Source organism: Schistocerca americana, chromosome 5, assembly GCF_021461395.2.
Source record: "Schistocerca americana isolate TAMUIC-IGC-003095 chromosome 5, iqSchAmer2.1, whole genome shotgun sequence".
In the NCBI taxonomy this organism is placed as follows: Eukaryota; Metazoa; Arthropoda; class Insecta; order Orthoptera; family Acrididae; genus Schistocerca; species Schistocerca americana.
Window position 1 is genome coordinate 130,278,378 of NC_060123.1, and position 17,304 is coordinate 130,295,681.

Here is a 17,304-nt window from a genome sequence, read left to right on the forward strand (position 1 = left end):
GAGAGAGAGACGAACCTTGTGGTAATTTTGGTACTTTCCATATTTTCATGTGAATCAATCACACAAGATACGCAAATGCAACTAGATACTACGTTTGTGCAAGATATAGCACATTTCTTGATTTGCTAAAGAATGAATATATTGATCTGGCACAAATTAATAATTCATGAATGGATACCATCAATTTTTCAATGGTGGACTTACCTTTCTTCTGGTCAAAAAGAGGCCCAGCACAGACACTGTCACAGTAACAAGTAGGACTGTTGATATCTGATATACTGACATTTAAATAAATATTGTTATTGGCCCTCGATATATTAAAAAAGAATTATTGATATATTGATGAAAAAAATCAATGTACCAGCCTATAAAAGTATCAGCTGCACATTATAAATATACTGCCAGTTTTAGAACTATATATTTAAGTATTTATTTATTATTAGTTATTCTGTAAATCAACAAGCTAGCTGCCTGCTGAACCCCTTTAGCAACGATTACATCAGCATGTCTCCTCCCATGTCTCTTCCCACAGCAAAAACCATTCTTGTCATTTAGATTACGGTTATCTTTTCAGGAACTGCCGATGTGAAGAAATAGCACAGAAATTACGTCAAAAATTGTTTTTCAATGCAACTGGTGTGCTATTTCTACACATCGGAAACCTTGTAACTCCATTCACACCACCTTCCCTAATGCAATCGGACTCCTACTTTGTGCCACCTATACTTGTTTCACATAGTCAGAGAGAAAAACTGGACGTAATGGGAGCTCAAAAAGTAGTAAGACTCCTTCACACAGTGAAAGTAAAATTACGTTCTATTACAATTTCGAAAGAACCATTTTATATATTTACTGAAAATTGAGGAAAAAAATATAATATAAAATAAAAATATCAGCAGTCAGTATTGCCATTTTGATATTGATATATCACAGAAAAAAGTATCGCCAACAGATATCAATATAGTTTGGAAAGAAAATCTATATATTATCCACAGCCCTAGTAACAAGCAGTCACATTTCACGCATCACTCTGAATATAATGAGATAATTAGTACATTACTTTCTGGTTTACTGTTTGCGCGCGCACACACACACACACACACACACACACACACACACACACACACACAACAGAGAGCAGTTGACTCACCGTAAGTCAAATATTAGAGATCCAATTATATCAAGTGCCTCTCCTGGAAGGTCAAGTCGAATGAGGGCTGAATACGTAGCCCGTACATAGCGGAGGCAATGGGGCAACCAAGGCACCACTGCCTCCTGTCCATGAGATGGCCAGACTCCATAACTCTGTCTCTGAGGTGACATACGGTCAAGTGTATGTGGCAAAACAGCAGCACGAAGAAGATTAGTGAATCTTTCGATAGACTCCAGTACCATTCGCTGGAAAATAAATTTAGTATATAAAGAATGTGTGTCTGTGAACCATCAGAATGAAATTAAGGAACTGAGAGACATGTCACAAATACCTTGAACAAAGGCTGCTTATCAGTGTCAACTTTGACATGCAGATCACCACTGAAATATGCCTGGCCCAGCTTCCACATATCTGGAAAGCACTCATTCAAAGTCTCTGTCAGTTCCTCGACAAAAAGTACTCTCTGGGGGACTGAACTCTGCCAGTCCTGATTCTGTGGTGAGTTGTTAATTTTGTTGTATTTTGTAGATCCTGAGTGATGGCTGCCAGATTTATGTTTGGCTGCAAAAAGTTTCATTAAGGTGTAAGTTCTCTTTTTTTCACTGCAGAACAACAGAAAGTCAGAAATTTTGTTTCACATGAAGGTTTGATACCGCATCTAACCATTACTTCACAACCATTAAACTTGTTTTTGAAACAGCCCATAAAAATGAAGACCAAATTTATTTGACCTCCTCCTGTAACGATTAAGCAGTAAAGCTGCCTGTGACCTAAAGGTTGGTTTGAACACTGCAGTGTGCTATTGGGCACAATCCTGTTGGATGTTGTTTTGGTATTTTTCACATTAACAACTCTTTGCCAGAAGTGAAACAAATAATAAGTGACAGAAAAACATCCCAGAGCTGATGAGACTTGCCCACCAAGCCACCTCTGTAATGATTATAATTGCATTATTACCGTAAACTGAAAGTGAAGGCTGAGGATTATAAAAGCTGTGTCTAGTGGTAGTTCTCTGTGGCTAAATCTTTAATCTTAATTTTTCCAGTCTAAAATTTGCTAATGCCAGATAAATTTCTTCTAAAATACTCAATTTGTTATGAGTACAAAAACTACTCAATAATCATTAGATTTGTGGGGTTTTCCTGTTACAATTGATAAATTGTACGGTTTTGGGTGCCCAGTCAGGTTGGAAACATCATTTTTATGCACAACATTTTGATCACTGACCTAGCTGTCAATGTCAGATGGTGTGGGCAATGACCTCAGGGACACTCGCTACCAGTACACAAACCTTTCACTGAAATATTCCACAAACAGAATTTTCAATCCTGCCAGATACCAGAAATATATAATTTACTCAAATGTTATTTGCTTTCAACAAAAGAAATGTTATCCTGAATAAGTAGAGGCAATTGCAATTTTAACTAGTTGTTTAAAACTCCTTATTAACTCTCTAATTGGCAATGTCGGTCTCAAGTAATTATGATTTGCAATAAATATTGTAGTAGTATTAAGAAGCCAAATGCAGTTAATGGTATTGTTGCTCTCAATCATACACTGGCTACATAAAGTTGACAGAGCATATCTTTGGACTAGGCTATTTTGTCACAACATGGCACATATGCAGCAGGATGCAAAAGAGCTACCAGCTGGGAAAGTTTTTGAGGCATGCTTTTCTAGTTAGGTTTCATTAAAATACAAGGGAATATATTTATAAAAATAAAATATTATTTTATTCACTGAAAGGACTTTATTCATTAAGAGTAATATTCTATACCTTTCAAAATAAAGAAAAATAGACAGTTCCCCACTCATCTTCAGAACAGGTAGATCCTTCTCATCCTGTGACCTGACAGAGCCACCCTTACTTTTTAAGCTGATCCAACCTGTTCCACTCTCATCCCCATGGGACAAACTATTTAGTTCCAAAAGCTAGGACAGTATCCTGTATTTTTTATGTGCCTATCAGCAACACTGACATTGCACCTCCTGAAGTATTGGATAGCAAGTCTGTCTCTCAATTTTATTGTTTCCTTATGTGAATTTTCCTTCTGATACAAGATTCCATACCATTGACTATTTAGCTGCAAAAAGGGCTAATTTTACAAACATAAACATTCTGCCACACATACTGCTACAACTATGTATTGCATACTGTTTGCATCTAACCTGATTCATCACCACAAGCAGCTTCCAATGCAATATGCTCATCCTTGCAAGCATTCAGCTGTTTAGAGATGTAGGATGAATGGCTTGAAATGCAGTCCCATGCTGGATCCCCCGTTGATTCCAGATGCACCAAGTTTCTAGTTAACATAAAGAGAATAACATAATGAGTTATTTATTGATTCTTTAACATTCTGAAACTAATCCTCAAATGAAGTATTCATACTTGATAATCTTTTTTTGGTCTTCCAGAGAAGCAGGCATGTCTTGAAGTTTGGAATGTAAAAGTTCTCGTAGACCACTGATACGCTGCTCAACTTCAACAAGCACTTTCTTAAAAATCTGCAAATAAAAAAATAATCAGGCAAAATAAAATCCAGTAAATAATCAAAGCATCTGTTTCTGTGCATATGTATTCATCACACATGAAGAATAGCAGTGCATATTATGAAGTTCATATTTTTCATTAAGAGTATGTACTGAGAGCTGCCTATTATTCTTATTTTTCATGAAATATGCAAGAGAGGATGCCAGTGCTATCTGACTGCTATGAACTTAACCACATACTACAGTGGTTTTGGATGCTGAGACAGAGGTGGCATGTGTGGCTGACTGCACCTATTAACCATGAATGCATGATGAACGAATCTTTAGTGTCACGAAATGTCATGAAACTGAGTAGGTTATGTTAAAACTATTAAGTTACTATCACTGAACTATAGATGGCCATGTAAATGAAAGTTATTTTTTGCCTTTTCCGTTCTATAAAAACCCGAGAAAAAACACAATCTCTCCCTATCTAACTTCTTATTGCTGTTAGAGGTAATGAGTAATGCTTTGTATTTCATGACCAATGTGTTAATGAATTGTACTGTAATAGTCAGGTAATGCTTAAGTAACTGAATTGTGTATTGAGCTTCACCACACAATTACTAATGTTGATGCTCTGGTTGATAGTCTTAAGTACAGAAGGTGATGAGAACTGCAGTAATAGCGGCTGTTTAATGAAGTGAGGAGTTTTGTGTATGGTAAATTATTTCCACACTTTTGTTGGAGAACTATATTTAATGAATTAAAGATAAAAAGTTTGATTCAGTGGTACATAATATTACTGAATTGTAAATATAATGAAAAATTTGGGTACAAACACTAAATGCAAATATTTCATTATTCTTTGCTCATTTAAGAGATGAGATGTTCATTAATTTTTTAGCCCAGTATATGACAGGATTTTAAAGATTAGGAGTCTGTCTGTCAAATCTAGAACTCACTATCTGATGGTGAAATATTTGAAATTAGTGTTAAGTTTAATGACTTATATGTTTTCATTTTAATAATGTTGCTACCCTTATCATTCATACACCAGAACAGCAAGCTGCAGACTGACTGAATGTTATTAAATGTAATTTCAGGTGCAAGCAATCTGCACAAGAAGTTTGAACTTATGGAGTTACAATGCTATGCAGAAATATGATAGTACTAACTCACACAGAAATCAGAGTTCTGAACTGCATATCACAATGAAGAGCAAAAATATTATGACCACCTGCTTAACAGTGTGCTGGTCAACTTTTGGAACATAGCATGGTAGCTATTCTGCATAGCAAGGATTCAACTAGTCTTTGGTAGGTTTCCAGAGCCCCAGACGTGTTTCACCAGGTTCAGATTAGGCAAAACTGGTGACCAAAACATTAACATGAGTTCACTATTATGTTCCTCAAACCTCTGTAGCACAATTCTAATCTTGTGATGCTGACAATTTCTTGCAAATTTGCTCATCTGTGTATGTTTCTCATCACACTGCACACACATGGCTAAGAAAACTTTTTCAAGCTGTTTCAGAGTACTATGGTTACTGTCAAATAATTATTAGATTGGAAGAGATAATGCTGAGTTTTTGATTTCAGTGGTAGAAGAGAGTTTACTGTTTGAGTGCATCTGGCAATTTGCATAACACTTGTATGCTTTTTGACATCGCTGGTAGCTGAATATTAGTCTAGGACAGGACAGGACTGGCACTACATTTCTGGGTACTGTGTGTCCTTTAAAATCACTAGAGGATTTCAAAGAAAAGGTTCTGGCTGATGAGGTGCAGGATTACTACAAGCCATTGTTTCAAACTGTTATTTGTAAATATGGCAGCTGACAAGACGGTAATAGAAAAGTTGGGAATGCCAATTTCAAAGTCTTTTTATATAAAAATTTCTGGGGTTTAAAACACATACAATGAAAATAAACTGCACAATCCTGGCACATGCTCACTGATTCACTTTCAGCATTAAATAAGTCACTATTTACTCACTGAGCTAAAGAGGGAGCACGATGAGGTTATTTCTAACTGATACTCAAAAATTTAACAATATTGTAAAAAGGAAAGTCGCTACTCAACATATAGTGGAAATGTTGAGTCACAGATAGGCACAACAAAAAGACTGTCACAAATCAGCTTTCGGCCAGTAGGTCCTTCATCAGAATTAGACAGCAAACACATAAACACACACTCACGCAAACGCAACTCACACACACATGACTGCAGTCTCAGGCAACTGAGGCCACACTGAGAGCAGCAGCACCGGTGCATGGTTGGAGTGGCATCTGGGTGGGGGTAGGGAGGGGGAGGGGGAGAGATAGTAGGGTAGGCATGGCAAACAGTAACATGCTGTTGGGGAACACAGAGGGACGAGTGGAAAAAGTGTAGGGCAGCTGTGTGCAGTCAGGAGGTTAGACGGAGGAAGGAGCAGAGAGGAGGGGATGGGCTTGGGGGGGGGGGGGGGGGGCAGGTACCTTCTCTCCATCCAAGCAACATGCACAATGCCAACTCAAAAAGCTCTCCACCCTGCTCACTTCCTACTCCCACCTTGGAGTACCACCGTCCACCCTCTCTACACTAAGCCCCAAACCTCTTCCACGTCCCCTCACAACTGGCAAACCCCATCTCACAGACCTACTACATTTACCACACCCTCCAAAACTCCCTCCCACCACTACACAGAGTCCAGAACCTAAACAGATCCGAAACACAGTCATGGACCTTTCTTTCGTAAGTCTTAGCCCCACAAAAATATCAGTCCTTTCCAAAGGCCTCACTTTTTTCCCCATTCCCAAATTCAGTCATGCAGGACTTGTTAAAGACCTTCTCTCCTTCTCCCGGTTCCTACAGTGAAAACACTTTTTTGCCACCAACCTTGCCAATCAGACTCACTCAAAGACCAATGCTGAAACCTGCCTAACTCAGTTCACTCCTCCATCCAGCTGTGGTCCACACCAACTGCCCCCAAACCAGCCCCTGTTAACTTTCCAGAATTTCTTAACCTCAAACTGTGCCTCACCATCATTCCTCAAACCCCTCAACATGCAAACTAACCTTACATCTGCCGAAAGAACTGCAGTTCACCATCTTAAAACTGATCCTGATCTTATAATCCTACCTGCGTATAAAGGCTCCACCACAGTTGTTTTGAACTGCAAGGATATCTGGCAGAAGGACTCCGTCAGCTGTCAGATACACCTCCCGACAAACCTTGCCAAAGTGACCCCATTCCAGAAATCCAGCAGGATCTCCAGTCACTCCTCAAATCCTTAGGCCCTTCCCAGATCTTCTCCCTGGAGTCCATCTCTCTACTCAACCCTCCCAATCCCTGCACTCCCACCTTCTACATGCTTACTAAAGTCCATAAACCTAACCACCCAGGATGCCCCATTGTGGCTGGTTACTGTGCGCCCACTGAGAGAATCTCTGCTCTCGTAGACCAACCCCTTCAACCTATTACCCGGAACCTACCCTCCTACATAAAAGATACCAACCATTTCCTCCACCGACTCTCCACAGCTCCTGTCCCTTTATCACACAGTGCCCTGCTCGTCACTATTGATGTCATCTACCTTTATACTAGCATCCCCAATGCCCAAGGCCTTACCTCTATTGAACATTACCGTTCCCAACACCTGACAGATTCCAGACCAACTGCTTTCTTCCTAGTTGTCACAACCAACTATAACGTCACCCACAATTACTTCTCCTCTGAAGGCATTACTGCAAACAAATCCATGATACAGCGATGGGCACCCACATGGCATCATCCTATGCCAACCTATTCATGGGCCATCTAGAGGAATACTTCCTAAACACCCAGAATCCAGAAGCCCTCACCTGGTTCAGACTCACTGATGACATCTTTGTGATTTGGATCGAGGGTGAGGACACCCTACCCACATTCCTCCATAACCTCAACAATTTCTCCTCCATTTGCTTCACCTGGTCCTACTCAAACCAAGCCACAAACCTAGTTGTTGACGTCCACTTCAAAGATGGCTACATCAGTACCTCCGTCCATATTAAACCTACAAACCACCAACAATACCTACTTTGACAGCTGCCACCCATTCCATACCAAGAAGTCCCTTCCATACAGCCTAGCCACCCATGGCCGCTGCATCTGCAGTAAAGAGCGGACCCTCTCAAAATATACTGAGGATCTCATTGAAGCCTTCAGAAATCGTAATTATCCTTCCAACCTTGTACAAAAACAAATCTCCCGTGTCTTATCTTTCCAATCTCCCACCACCTCATGAAGTCCCACCGTCCAGCCACAGAGGAGCATTCCCCTCGTAACTCAGTACCACCCAGGACTGGAGCAACTGAATTACATTCTCTGCCTGAGTTCTGACTACCTCTCATCATGTCCTTAAATCAGGAATGTCCTGCCCACTGTCCTTCCCACCCCTCCCACAGTGGTATTCTGCCATCCACCGAACCTACACAATTTACTTGTCCATCCCTGCAGAACCCCTACTCCCAACCCCTTACCTCATGGCTCATACCCCTGCAATTGACCTGGATGCAAGACCTGTCCTATAAATCTTCCCACCACCATCTACTCCAGACCGGTTCCAAACATGACCTATCCCACCAAATCTGGGCTACCTGTGAAATCAGTCTTGTAATCTACAAGCTAAGCTGTAACCACTGCGCTGCATTCTATGTGGACATGACAACCAACAAGCTGTCTGTCCACATGAATGGCCATCAACAAACTGCGGCCAAGAAAAAAGTGGACCACCCCATTACTGAGCACGCTGCCAAACATGACACCCTTCATTTCAATTAATGCTTCACAGCCCGTGCCATATGGATCCTTCCCACCATCACCAGCTTTTTCTGAATTGCGCAAGTGGGAACTTTCCCTGCAATATATACAAACCTTCATTAGTCATTGTCCTCTCCCACCCCACCCCCCACCTCTCCGCTCCCTCGGCCTAACCTCCAGACTGCACACAGCTGCCCTAACCTCTTTCCACCTCGACCATCAGTGCTCCCCAACAGCATGACACTGTTCGCTACACCTACCCTACTATCCCTCCCCCTCCCCACCCCAGACTCCTCCTTTCCCCCACCCAGTCGCCACTCCCATCACACACCGGTGCTGCTGCTCGCAATGTGGCCTCAGTTGCCTGAGACTGAGTCGTGTGTGTGTGAGTTGCGTTTGCGTGAGTGTGTATGTGTGTGTTTGCCGTCTAATTCTTCCACCTTTCTGCTTTTTCTTCTTTGCTTAGAACTGGGCCATCTGAGCTCTTGATATTCATACAAGTGGTTCTCTTTTCTCCAAAGGTCCCTCTAATTTTCCTGTAGGCGGTATCTATTTTACCCCTAGTGAGATAAGCCTCTACACCCTTACATTTGTCCTCTAGCCATCCCTGCTTAGCCATTTTACACTTCCTGTCGATCTCATTTGTGAGACGTTTGTATTCCTTTTTGCCTGCTTCACTTACTGCATTTTTGTATTTTCTCCTTTCATCAGTTAAATTCAATATTTCTTCTGTTACCCAAGGATTTCTACCAGTGAAGTATATAGAGGGTCTATACTAGGGCGATGTACTTGAAGACAATATTATGGAAATGGAAGAGGATGCAGATGAAGATGAAATGGGAGATACAATACTGCGTGAAGAGTTTGACAGAGCACTGAAAGACCTGAGGCAAAACAAGGCCCCGGGAGTAGACATCATTCCATTAGAACTACTGACGGCCTTGGGAGAGCCAGTCTTGACTAAACTCTACCATCTGGTGAGCAAGATGTATGAGACAGGTGAAATACCCCCAGACTTCAAGAAGAATATCATAATTCCAATCCCAAAAAAAAAGCAGGCATTGAAAGATGTGAAAGTTACCGAACTATCAGTTTAATAAGTCACAGCTGCAAAATACTAACACGAATTCTTTACATACGAATGGAAAAACTGGTGGAAACAGACCTCTGGAAAGATCAGTTTGGATTCCATAGAAATATTGGAACACATGAGGCAAAACTGACCTTACGATTTATCTTAGAAGAAAGATTAAGGAAAGGCAAACCTACGTTTCTAGCATTTGTAGACTTAGAGAAAGCTTTTGACAATGTTGACTGGAATACTCTCTTTCAAATTCTAAAGGTGCCAGGGGTAAAATACAGGGAGCGAAAGGCTATTTACAATTTGTACAGAAACCAGATGGCAGTTATAAGAGTCGAGGGGCATGAAAGGGAAGCAGTGGTTGGGAAGGGAGTGAGACAGGGGTGTAGCCTCTCCCCGATGTTATTCAATCTGTATATTGAGCAAGATGTAAAGGAAACAAAAGAAAAATTCAGAGTAGGTATTAAAATCCGTGGAGAAGAAATAAAAACCTTAAGGTTCGCCGATGACATTGTAATTCTATCAGAGACAGCAAAGGACTTGGAAAAGCAGTTGAACGGAATGGACAGTGTCTTGAAAGGAGGATATAAGATGAACATCAACAATAGCAAAACGAGGATAATGAATGAAGTCGGGTGATGCTGAGGGAATTAGATTAGGAAATGAGACACTTAAAGTAGTAAGGGAGTTTTGCTATTTGGGGAGCAAAATAACTGATGATGGTCGAAGTAGAGAAGATATAAAATGTAGACTGGCAATGGCAAGCAAAGCATTTCTGAAGAAGAGAAATTTGTTAACATCGAGTGTAGATTTAAGTGTCAGGAAGTCGTTTCTGAAAGTATTTGTATGGAGTGTAGCCATGTATGGAAGTGAAACATGGATGATAAATAGTTTGGACAAGAAGAGAATAGAAGCTTTCAAAATGTGGTGCTACAAAAGAATGCTGAAGACTAGATGGGTAGATCACATAACTAATGAGGAGGTATTGAATAGAATTGGGGAGAAGAGGAGTTTGTGGCACAACTTGACAAAAAGAAGGGACCGGTTAGTAGGACATGTTCTGAGGCCAAGGGATCACAAATTTAGCATTGGAGGGCAGCGTGGAGGGTGAAAATCTTAGATGGAGACCAAGAGATGAATACAATAAGCAGATTCAGAAGGATGTAGGCTGCAGTAAGTACTGGGAGATGAAGAAGCTTGCATAGGATAGGGTAGCATGGAGAGCTGCATCAAACCAGTCTCAGGACTGAAGACCACAACAACAACAACATTTAACATCAAAATTTCATCTATCACGTCACTACAAACAGAATATTAATAAATTGTGAAAAATGTACTAAGCAGAGTATACCATTATTTATCCATCCTATTCCATTGCTAATCATATGAAAAACATAACAGAATAAATGATGGTCAATTACTATTCTTCTGTATTTGCAGGTCAACTCTTCATTTCAGCGAATGGCCTCATTGCAGTGGTAATACAAGTTCCTGTCAGATCACTGACGTTAAGTGTTGTCAGGCTTGGCTAGCACTTGGATGGGTGATCACATCTGGGTCTGCCAAGTGCAGTTGCCAAGCGGAGTGCACTCGGCCCTTGTGAGACAAGTTGAGGAGATACTTTATTGAAAAGTAGTGGCTCTGGTCACGAAAACTGACAATGGCTGGGAGAGTAGTGTATTGACTACATGCCCTTCCATACCTGCATCCAATACAACTATCAGCTGAGGATGGCACAATGGTCGCTCGGTACCGTTGTACCTCCCGATGCCTGTTTGGATGGAGTTTCTTCATTCTTTAGCTAATCATAAAATTCAGTATTTCCACCTCACAAAAGTGTTTGTAACTTGACTGCACTAAAGCCTTAGATTCACTTTTGTTTAGACGTAAGTGTCAATACTTGGCTCTGAGCACTATGGGACTCAACTGCTGAGGTCATTAGTCCCCTAGAACTTAGAACTAGTTAAACCTAACTAACCTAAGGACATCACAAACATCCATGCCCGAGGCAGGATTCGAACCTGCGACCGTAGCGGTCTCGCGGTTTCAGACTGCAGCGCCTTTAACCGCACGGCCACTTCGGCCGGCTAAAGTGTCAATACTCTTATGTTGTATATTAGAACTCAAAATTCCACTGATTATGTTTTTGTTTGTAAGAAATAGTAATTATTAGTCTGACACAGAGAAAAATAAGCATTTTGAGGATGACCACAAAACAGGTTAATAGGCAGGCTGCAAAGACACCATCACATGGAAAAAATGTAATAGAGGAAAGCAAGCAAGTTATAAGATACCTGATCAAATTCACTATCCAGTGTGACTTGTTTGATATTTTAACACATCATATAAATAAAAAATTGGCACCAAGCCACTATACAAGGCAAAGGAGAAGTGCCTGCTCGCCATCCAATGAGATAAAATAACCACAGAAGACTTTTTTTAATAGCCACACAGAAGAACATACAAGTAGTTTTACAATAAATGAAGGAAAGGAGACCACTCGCCTAGAGCTGGTTAGTGTGTGGCACATAGGAACACACAACAGAAAACAGTATTTACACTAGCTTTTGAGCTCTTCCTCTTTATCTAGCAGGAATACACACATTAACACACACAACCACATGGACACACCAACGCACTCACCCACAACAAGAAGGTCCCACAGCGATGGATTTGTATTTTGTCCATGTGGTTGTGTGTGTGTGAATTTGTGTACTCCTATTAGAGAAAGAGAAAGAGCTCGAAAGCTGATGAAAGTACCATTTTCTGTTGAATGTTTCTACGTGTCTCACATTAATCTCCTACAGGTGAGTGATTGCCTTTCCTCCATTTTATGAATTATTCCATTCAGGAATTTCCATTGTTGTTATACATTACATTTTGAACTATTGGGGGTGGGGTGCAACTCACTGAGATACAGAGACATGTTTGTGATAATTGTTCCTCAAACAATTTCTTCTTCTTGCTTAATCTGCATGTCTATTGTTCAGCTTTTCTCACACCCCACATGTCTATTCTCCTGAAAAGACATTATTCTTTATATAATAAAAGGTTAATAATACAATATGTATTTCCTCTGTCTACCGACTCTGCTGTCATAGTTCCTCCTATCTCAAAAAGTCACAACTACATTTTCATTTCTGCCTCATGAAGCATTTATTTAAAATAGTAAATTAATTTTATAGTGCTTTAAAGAACTCACATTGACTTCTGTATTTCCAAATAGGTTTCTTGCTCTTGCATAATCATTGATGACAACTTCATATTCACCCTTCCGTATGTTACGCTCAATGTTCACTGGTAAACTGAACAAGAACTTATACCTCTGCAAGACACCAAGAGCATTTCGAGTGGCATCAGCACGTTCTCTGCGAGCAAGAACATCTTCGAACAACTTGTTTGCTTCTTCCACAGACACTATACAAAAACAGAAAATTTCAACCACAATCAATTTCAATGAGTTTGAGACATCACAATATTTAGTGAATATAAAGTAGGAGAATAATTTATGGACTTTCTTTAAGCTTTTTTTTCTTTACAAAAGCATCTTTTTTCCACCCTTTAAGGCAAACAAGTTTTCTAGTATAAAAGTTATGCTCAAATTAGGAACATCCAGATTCAAGCAACTTAATTTGAGAATCTAACGTTCATCAAACTTTACTTCAGCACTACCTGATGAACTTTCTTGGAATCTTCCCATTCACAAGTAGCTTACAGAGCACTATGAATACAGCAAGAATCAGTGTTTAGATTGTACAAACCACACAAATGTTGAAATATTATAAAACATTTCTGGAAAACTGGACTTGCACTTGAAATGAAAGCAGATCTTAGCACGAAGGCAAAACAGATAGTAAGTGCAATTATTAACAGTAAAAGATTTTTAACTTGAACAGATCAATGTAAAATAATAGGCTTTTGCTGCTACATAGAAACGTCAAGAAGATTTGTTTGGAGGGGCAGGGGTGATCATCTGACCATCTCACTCCATACTTTTTTTTTTGGGTCATGAAACGTGACTTCACAAAAACTCTCTAGTGTTAACCGTTTTAATGAACTGTTGTTCTAACTTGCCAGCTCATTGGTTTTCATACCTCTAATAGCTTTCTCGACTGTGGCTGTTTGATCAGGACCAAACTCTTTCATGTCAGCTTCAAATTTCTCCTTCAAAACCATCAGAGTATCTAACTGCTCCATTACAGAGCCAACATTTGTCTGGAAACAAAAAGAAATTTACATATTATCAAGCTGTGGCACAAATTTCTTGGTTATATGATTTATAAGTACATGTATTGCAATCATACTAGATTCTGCAGCAAGACACAGATGACATTTTGCTATAGGGTACTATGAGTAATTTATACTAATCTCCCAAGGAAAGTTCATTTACTGTCAGTCAAGACTTTCTGTGCTCATCAGCAGAACCAGTAGCCACTAAAAATGTAAGGGAGGGAGAAAGGGAGCTTGGATGGTTGGTTGGGTTGGAGAGAAAGGGATTAAACTACAGGGTCATTAGTCCCATTTTCCATATTCAAACAGGTCGCAGAGTAAAATCATTCCCCAAAAAAGTCTGGGAAGTAAAAAGACAGAAAACTAACTGGGAAACACACTGATGGAGAAAATAAAAGAGGCAAGAGAAAAGGTGAGAGCTTGCACAAAAAGGAATGAAACAGTAGGAGGTATTAAAAGAATATAGCAGATGGCTGGTGATGGCTGATCGCAAGAAGAAAAAAGGACGAGCAAGCTCCACTGTAACACACTATGTAATCATAAGGTTGAAAATGACTTCATGGTACTCTCCACCGGTAATGCTGGAATTCAATATGGTGTTGACCCACCCTTAGCCTTGATGACAGCTTTCACTCTCACAGGCATACATTCAATCAGGTGCTGGAAAGTTTCTTGGGGAATGGTAGCCCATTCTTCACAGAGTGCTGCACTGAGGAGAGGTCTCGATGTCGGTCGGTGAGGCCTGGCACGAAATCGGCATTCCAAAATACCCCAAAGGTGTTCTATAGGATTCTGGTCAGGACTCTGTGCAGGTCAGTCCATTAAAGGGAGGTTATTGTCACGTAGCCACTCTGCCACAGGCCGTGCATTATGAACAGGTGCTCTATCGAGTTGAACGACGCAATTGCTATCCCCCAATTGCTCTTCAACAGTGTGAAACAAGAAGGTGCTTAAAACATCAATGTAGGTCTCTGCTGTAATAGTGCCATGCAAAAACAACAAGGGGTGCAAGATCACACCATGAAAAACACGACCACACCATAACACCACTGCCTCCGAGTTTTACTGTTGGCACTATACATGTTCACCGGGCATTCACCATACCCACACCCAGCCATCGGATCACCACAACTTGTACCATGATTCATCACTCCACACAACATTTTTCCACTGTTCAATCCTCCAATGTTTATTCTCCTTACATCAAGCGAGGCATCGTTTGGCATTTACTGGCATGATGTGTGGCTTATGAGCAGCCACTCAACCATGAAATCCGAGTTTTCTCACCTCCCACCTAACTGTCATAGTACTTGCAGTGGATCCTGATGCAGTTTGGAATTCCTGTGTGTTGGTCTGGATAGATGTCTGCCTATTACACATTACGACCCTCTTCAACTGTCAGCGGTCTCTGTCAGTCAACAGACGACGTCAGCCTGTACGCTTTTGTGCTGTAATTTCCTTCACGTTTCCACTTCACTATCACGTTGGAAACAGTGGACCTAGGGATGTTTAGGAGTGTGGAAATCTCACGTGCAGACGTGTGACTCAAGTGACACCCAGTCACCTGACCACGTTCAATGCCCGTGGGTTCTGCAGAGAGCCCGCTTCTGCTCTCTCACGATGTGTAATGACTACTGAGGTCGATAACATGGAGTACCTGGCAGTAGGTGGCAGCACAATGCACCTAATATAAAAGCGTATTTTTTTGGGGGTGTCCGGATACTTTTGATCACATAGTGTAGTTTGGTTGGTGTACTGAGGAAGCACCATTCAGTACCCCAGATCCCAAAAACTTTACAATGTAAGTCTGATCAGTGATCAGTCTCCAGCAGGCCAGTCTCCAGAGTTAGTTTACCAGTAGCCTGTTTGGCCAGCAGTCAGCGAGTTCATTGCCTGGGATCCCAACATTTCCTGGGGTCCAAATGAAGGACTCTGAGCATCCACTATTTCCAAGGGCATAAAAAGATTCCTGGATAGTCATTACCAAAGGGTGGTGAGGGAAGCACTGATCAAGAGCTTGTAGGCTGCTTAAGGAGTCACCACAGATGACAAAGGACTCATAAGTGCAGGAGCAGATATGTGCAGGAGCAGATATGCTCGAGAGCGCAAGAGATGGCTACCAACTCTGCACTGAAAACAACGCAGCCATCCGGCATGGAGCACTGTTCAGTATGTCCAGCACGGGCGTAAGCGAAGCCAATGTGACTATCGGCCATCGAGCCATCAGCATAGATTATTTATGAGCCCTTGAAATCAACGACATGAGAGAAAAATTGCCGGCGGAACTGAGCCTTTTGGGCCTTGCGATAGGTCCAGACAAAGCTGTGGCTGAGGCATGGATCGTAGAGGTTTACGTGAATGGACCCACAGGAAAGGTGGTAGAGGTAAAGTGTCAAGTACAATAACAAGCGACTGGATACGGATTGCATTTGGAATCCCCAATCTGGGTCGCCGTTGTGGGAGATAGATCACTGTGTTAGGCAAAAGGAGACAGTAATTTCGATGATGAGATGAACTACGAATGTGCGCAGTACAATTCACAAGCAGCTGTTATCACCTGATCTGCAATGCCAGCTTCCATGAGGAGGCATGAGATCATTCGGAAAGCTTCCGTCACAAGCCCCCAAGCCTAACTCCACAGTGGCGTACAGAGTCCAGCGGCTGCAATTCTGAGGGCAATGCTGAACCACACATTGGGCTCCCATAGTCAAGACAGGACTGTGCAAAGTCTTCAAACGGCTGCAGCATTGTAGGGCGATGAGCACTCCAGTCAGTGTCTCTCAGGTATCAAATAATATTAAGATGCCACCAGCACTTTTCCCTAAGCTGACGAAGATGTGGAAGCCAAGTTAAGTGGTGTTGAAGACCAGTCCCGAAAAGCAGTAAGTCTCCACTACTTTAAGTAGCTGGTGACTGAGGTAAAGTTCTGGATGTGGGTAGACAGTACGACAACAACAGAAGTGCATGACGCAAGTCTTGGCAGCTGAAAACTAAATGAGTGAGTGCCCACTACTGCACCTTTTGTACGGCTCCCAGCAGTCAATGTTCAACCACACCAATAGAAGAGGAACAGAAGGAAATACAAAAATCGTCAGCATATAAGAAGGGGAGGCTGAGGAACCCACTGCTGCTGCGAGACCATTAACAGCAACTAAAAAGAGTGGGACAGTCTGTACAGAGCTCTGAGGAAGCCCATTCTCTTGAATGTGGGGCAAACTGTGTGCAGCACTAAGTCAAACTCTGAAAGTGCTGAACGACAAAAAGTTCCTTATAGCAATTGGGAGCGAGCCCCGCAGACCCCACTTGTGCAGAGTAGCGAGGATGTGGTGTTGCCAAGTGGTATTGTAGGCTTTTGACAGCTCGAAAAAGATGGCAATAAATTGTTGACACCAGGAAAAGCTCGTTCGGATGACAGATTCCAGGTAGATCAAGTTGTCAGTGGTGGGCTGACCTTGACTAAAACCACCCTGGAATGGAGCCAGAAGGCCTCAAGACTCAAGGAGCCAACACAACTGCTATCTCTCCATACGTCCAAGCAGCTTGGACAGAACACTGGTGAAGCTGATAGGATAATAGCTACCCACATC

General features: G+C 41.5%; 1 protein-coding gene across 1 annotated transcript in view; it reads right to left on the reverse strand.

Annotated features, from left to right (window-relative positions):
• Positions 1-17,304, reverse strand: part of LOC124615371 (exocyst complex component 2) — a 121,225-nt gene that overhangs the window by 68,252 nt on the left and 35,669 nt on the right. Inside the window, exons 6-11 of the mRNA XM_047143194.1 lie at positions 13,582-13,702; positions 12,690-12,904; positions 3,546-3,661; positions 3,323-3,459; positions 1,485-1,714; positions 1,151-1,398 (exon numbers count right to left, since the gene is read on the reverse strand). Of these exons, the coding sequence (XP_046999150.1) occupies positions 1,151-1,398; positions 1,485-1,714; positions 3,323-3,459; positions 3,546-3,661; positions 12,690-12,904; positions 13,582-13,702 (1,067 nt within the window). The remainder of the gene's footprint in view (positions 1-1,150; positions 1,399-1,484; positions 1,715-3,322; positions 3,460-3,545; positions 3,662-12,689; positions 12,905-13,581; positions 13,703-17,304) is intronic.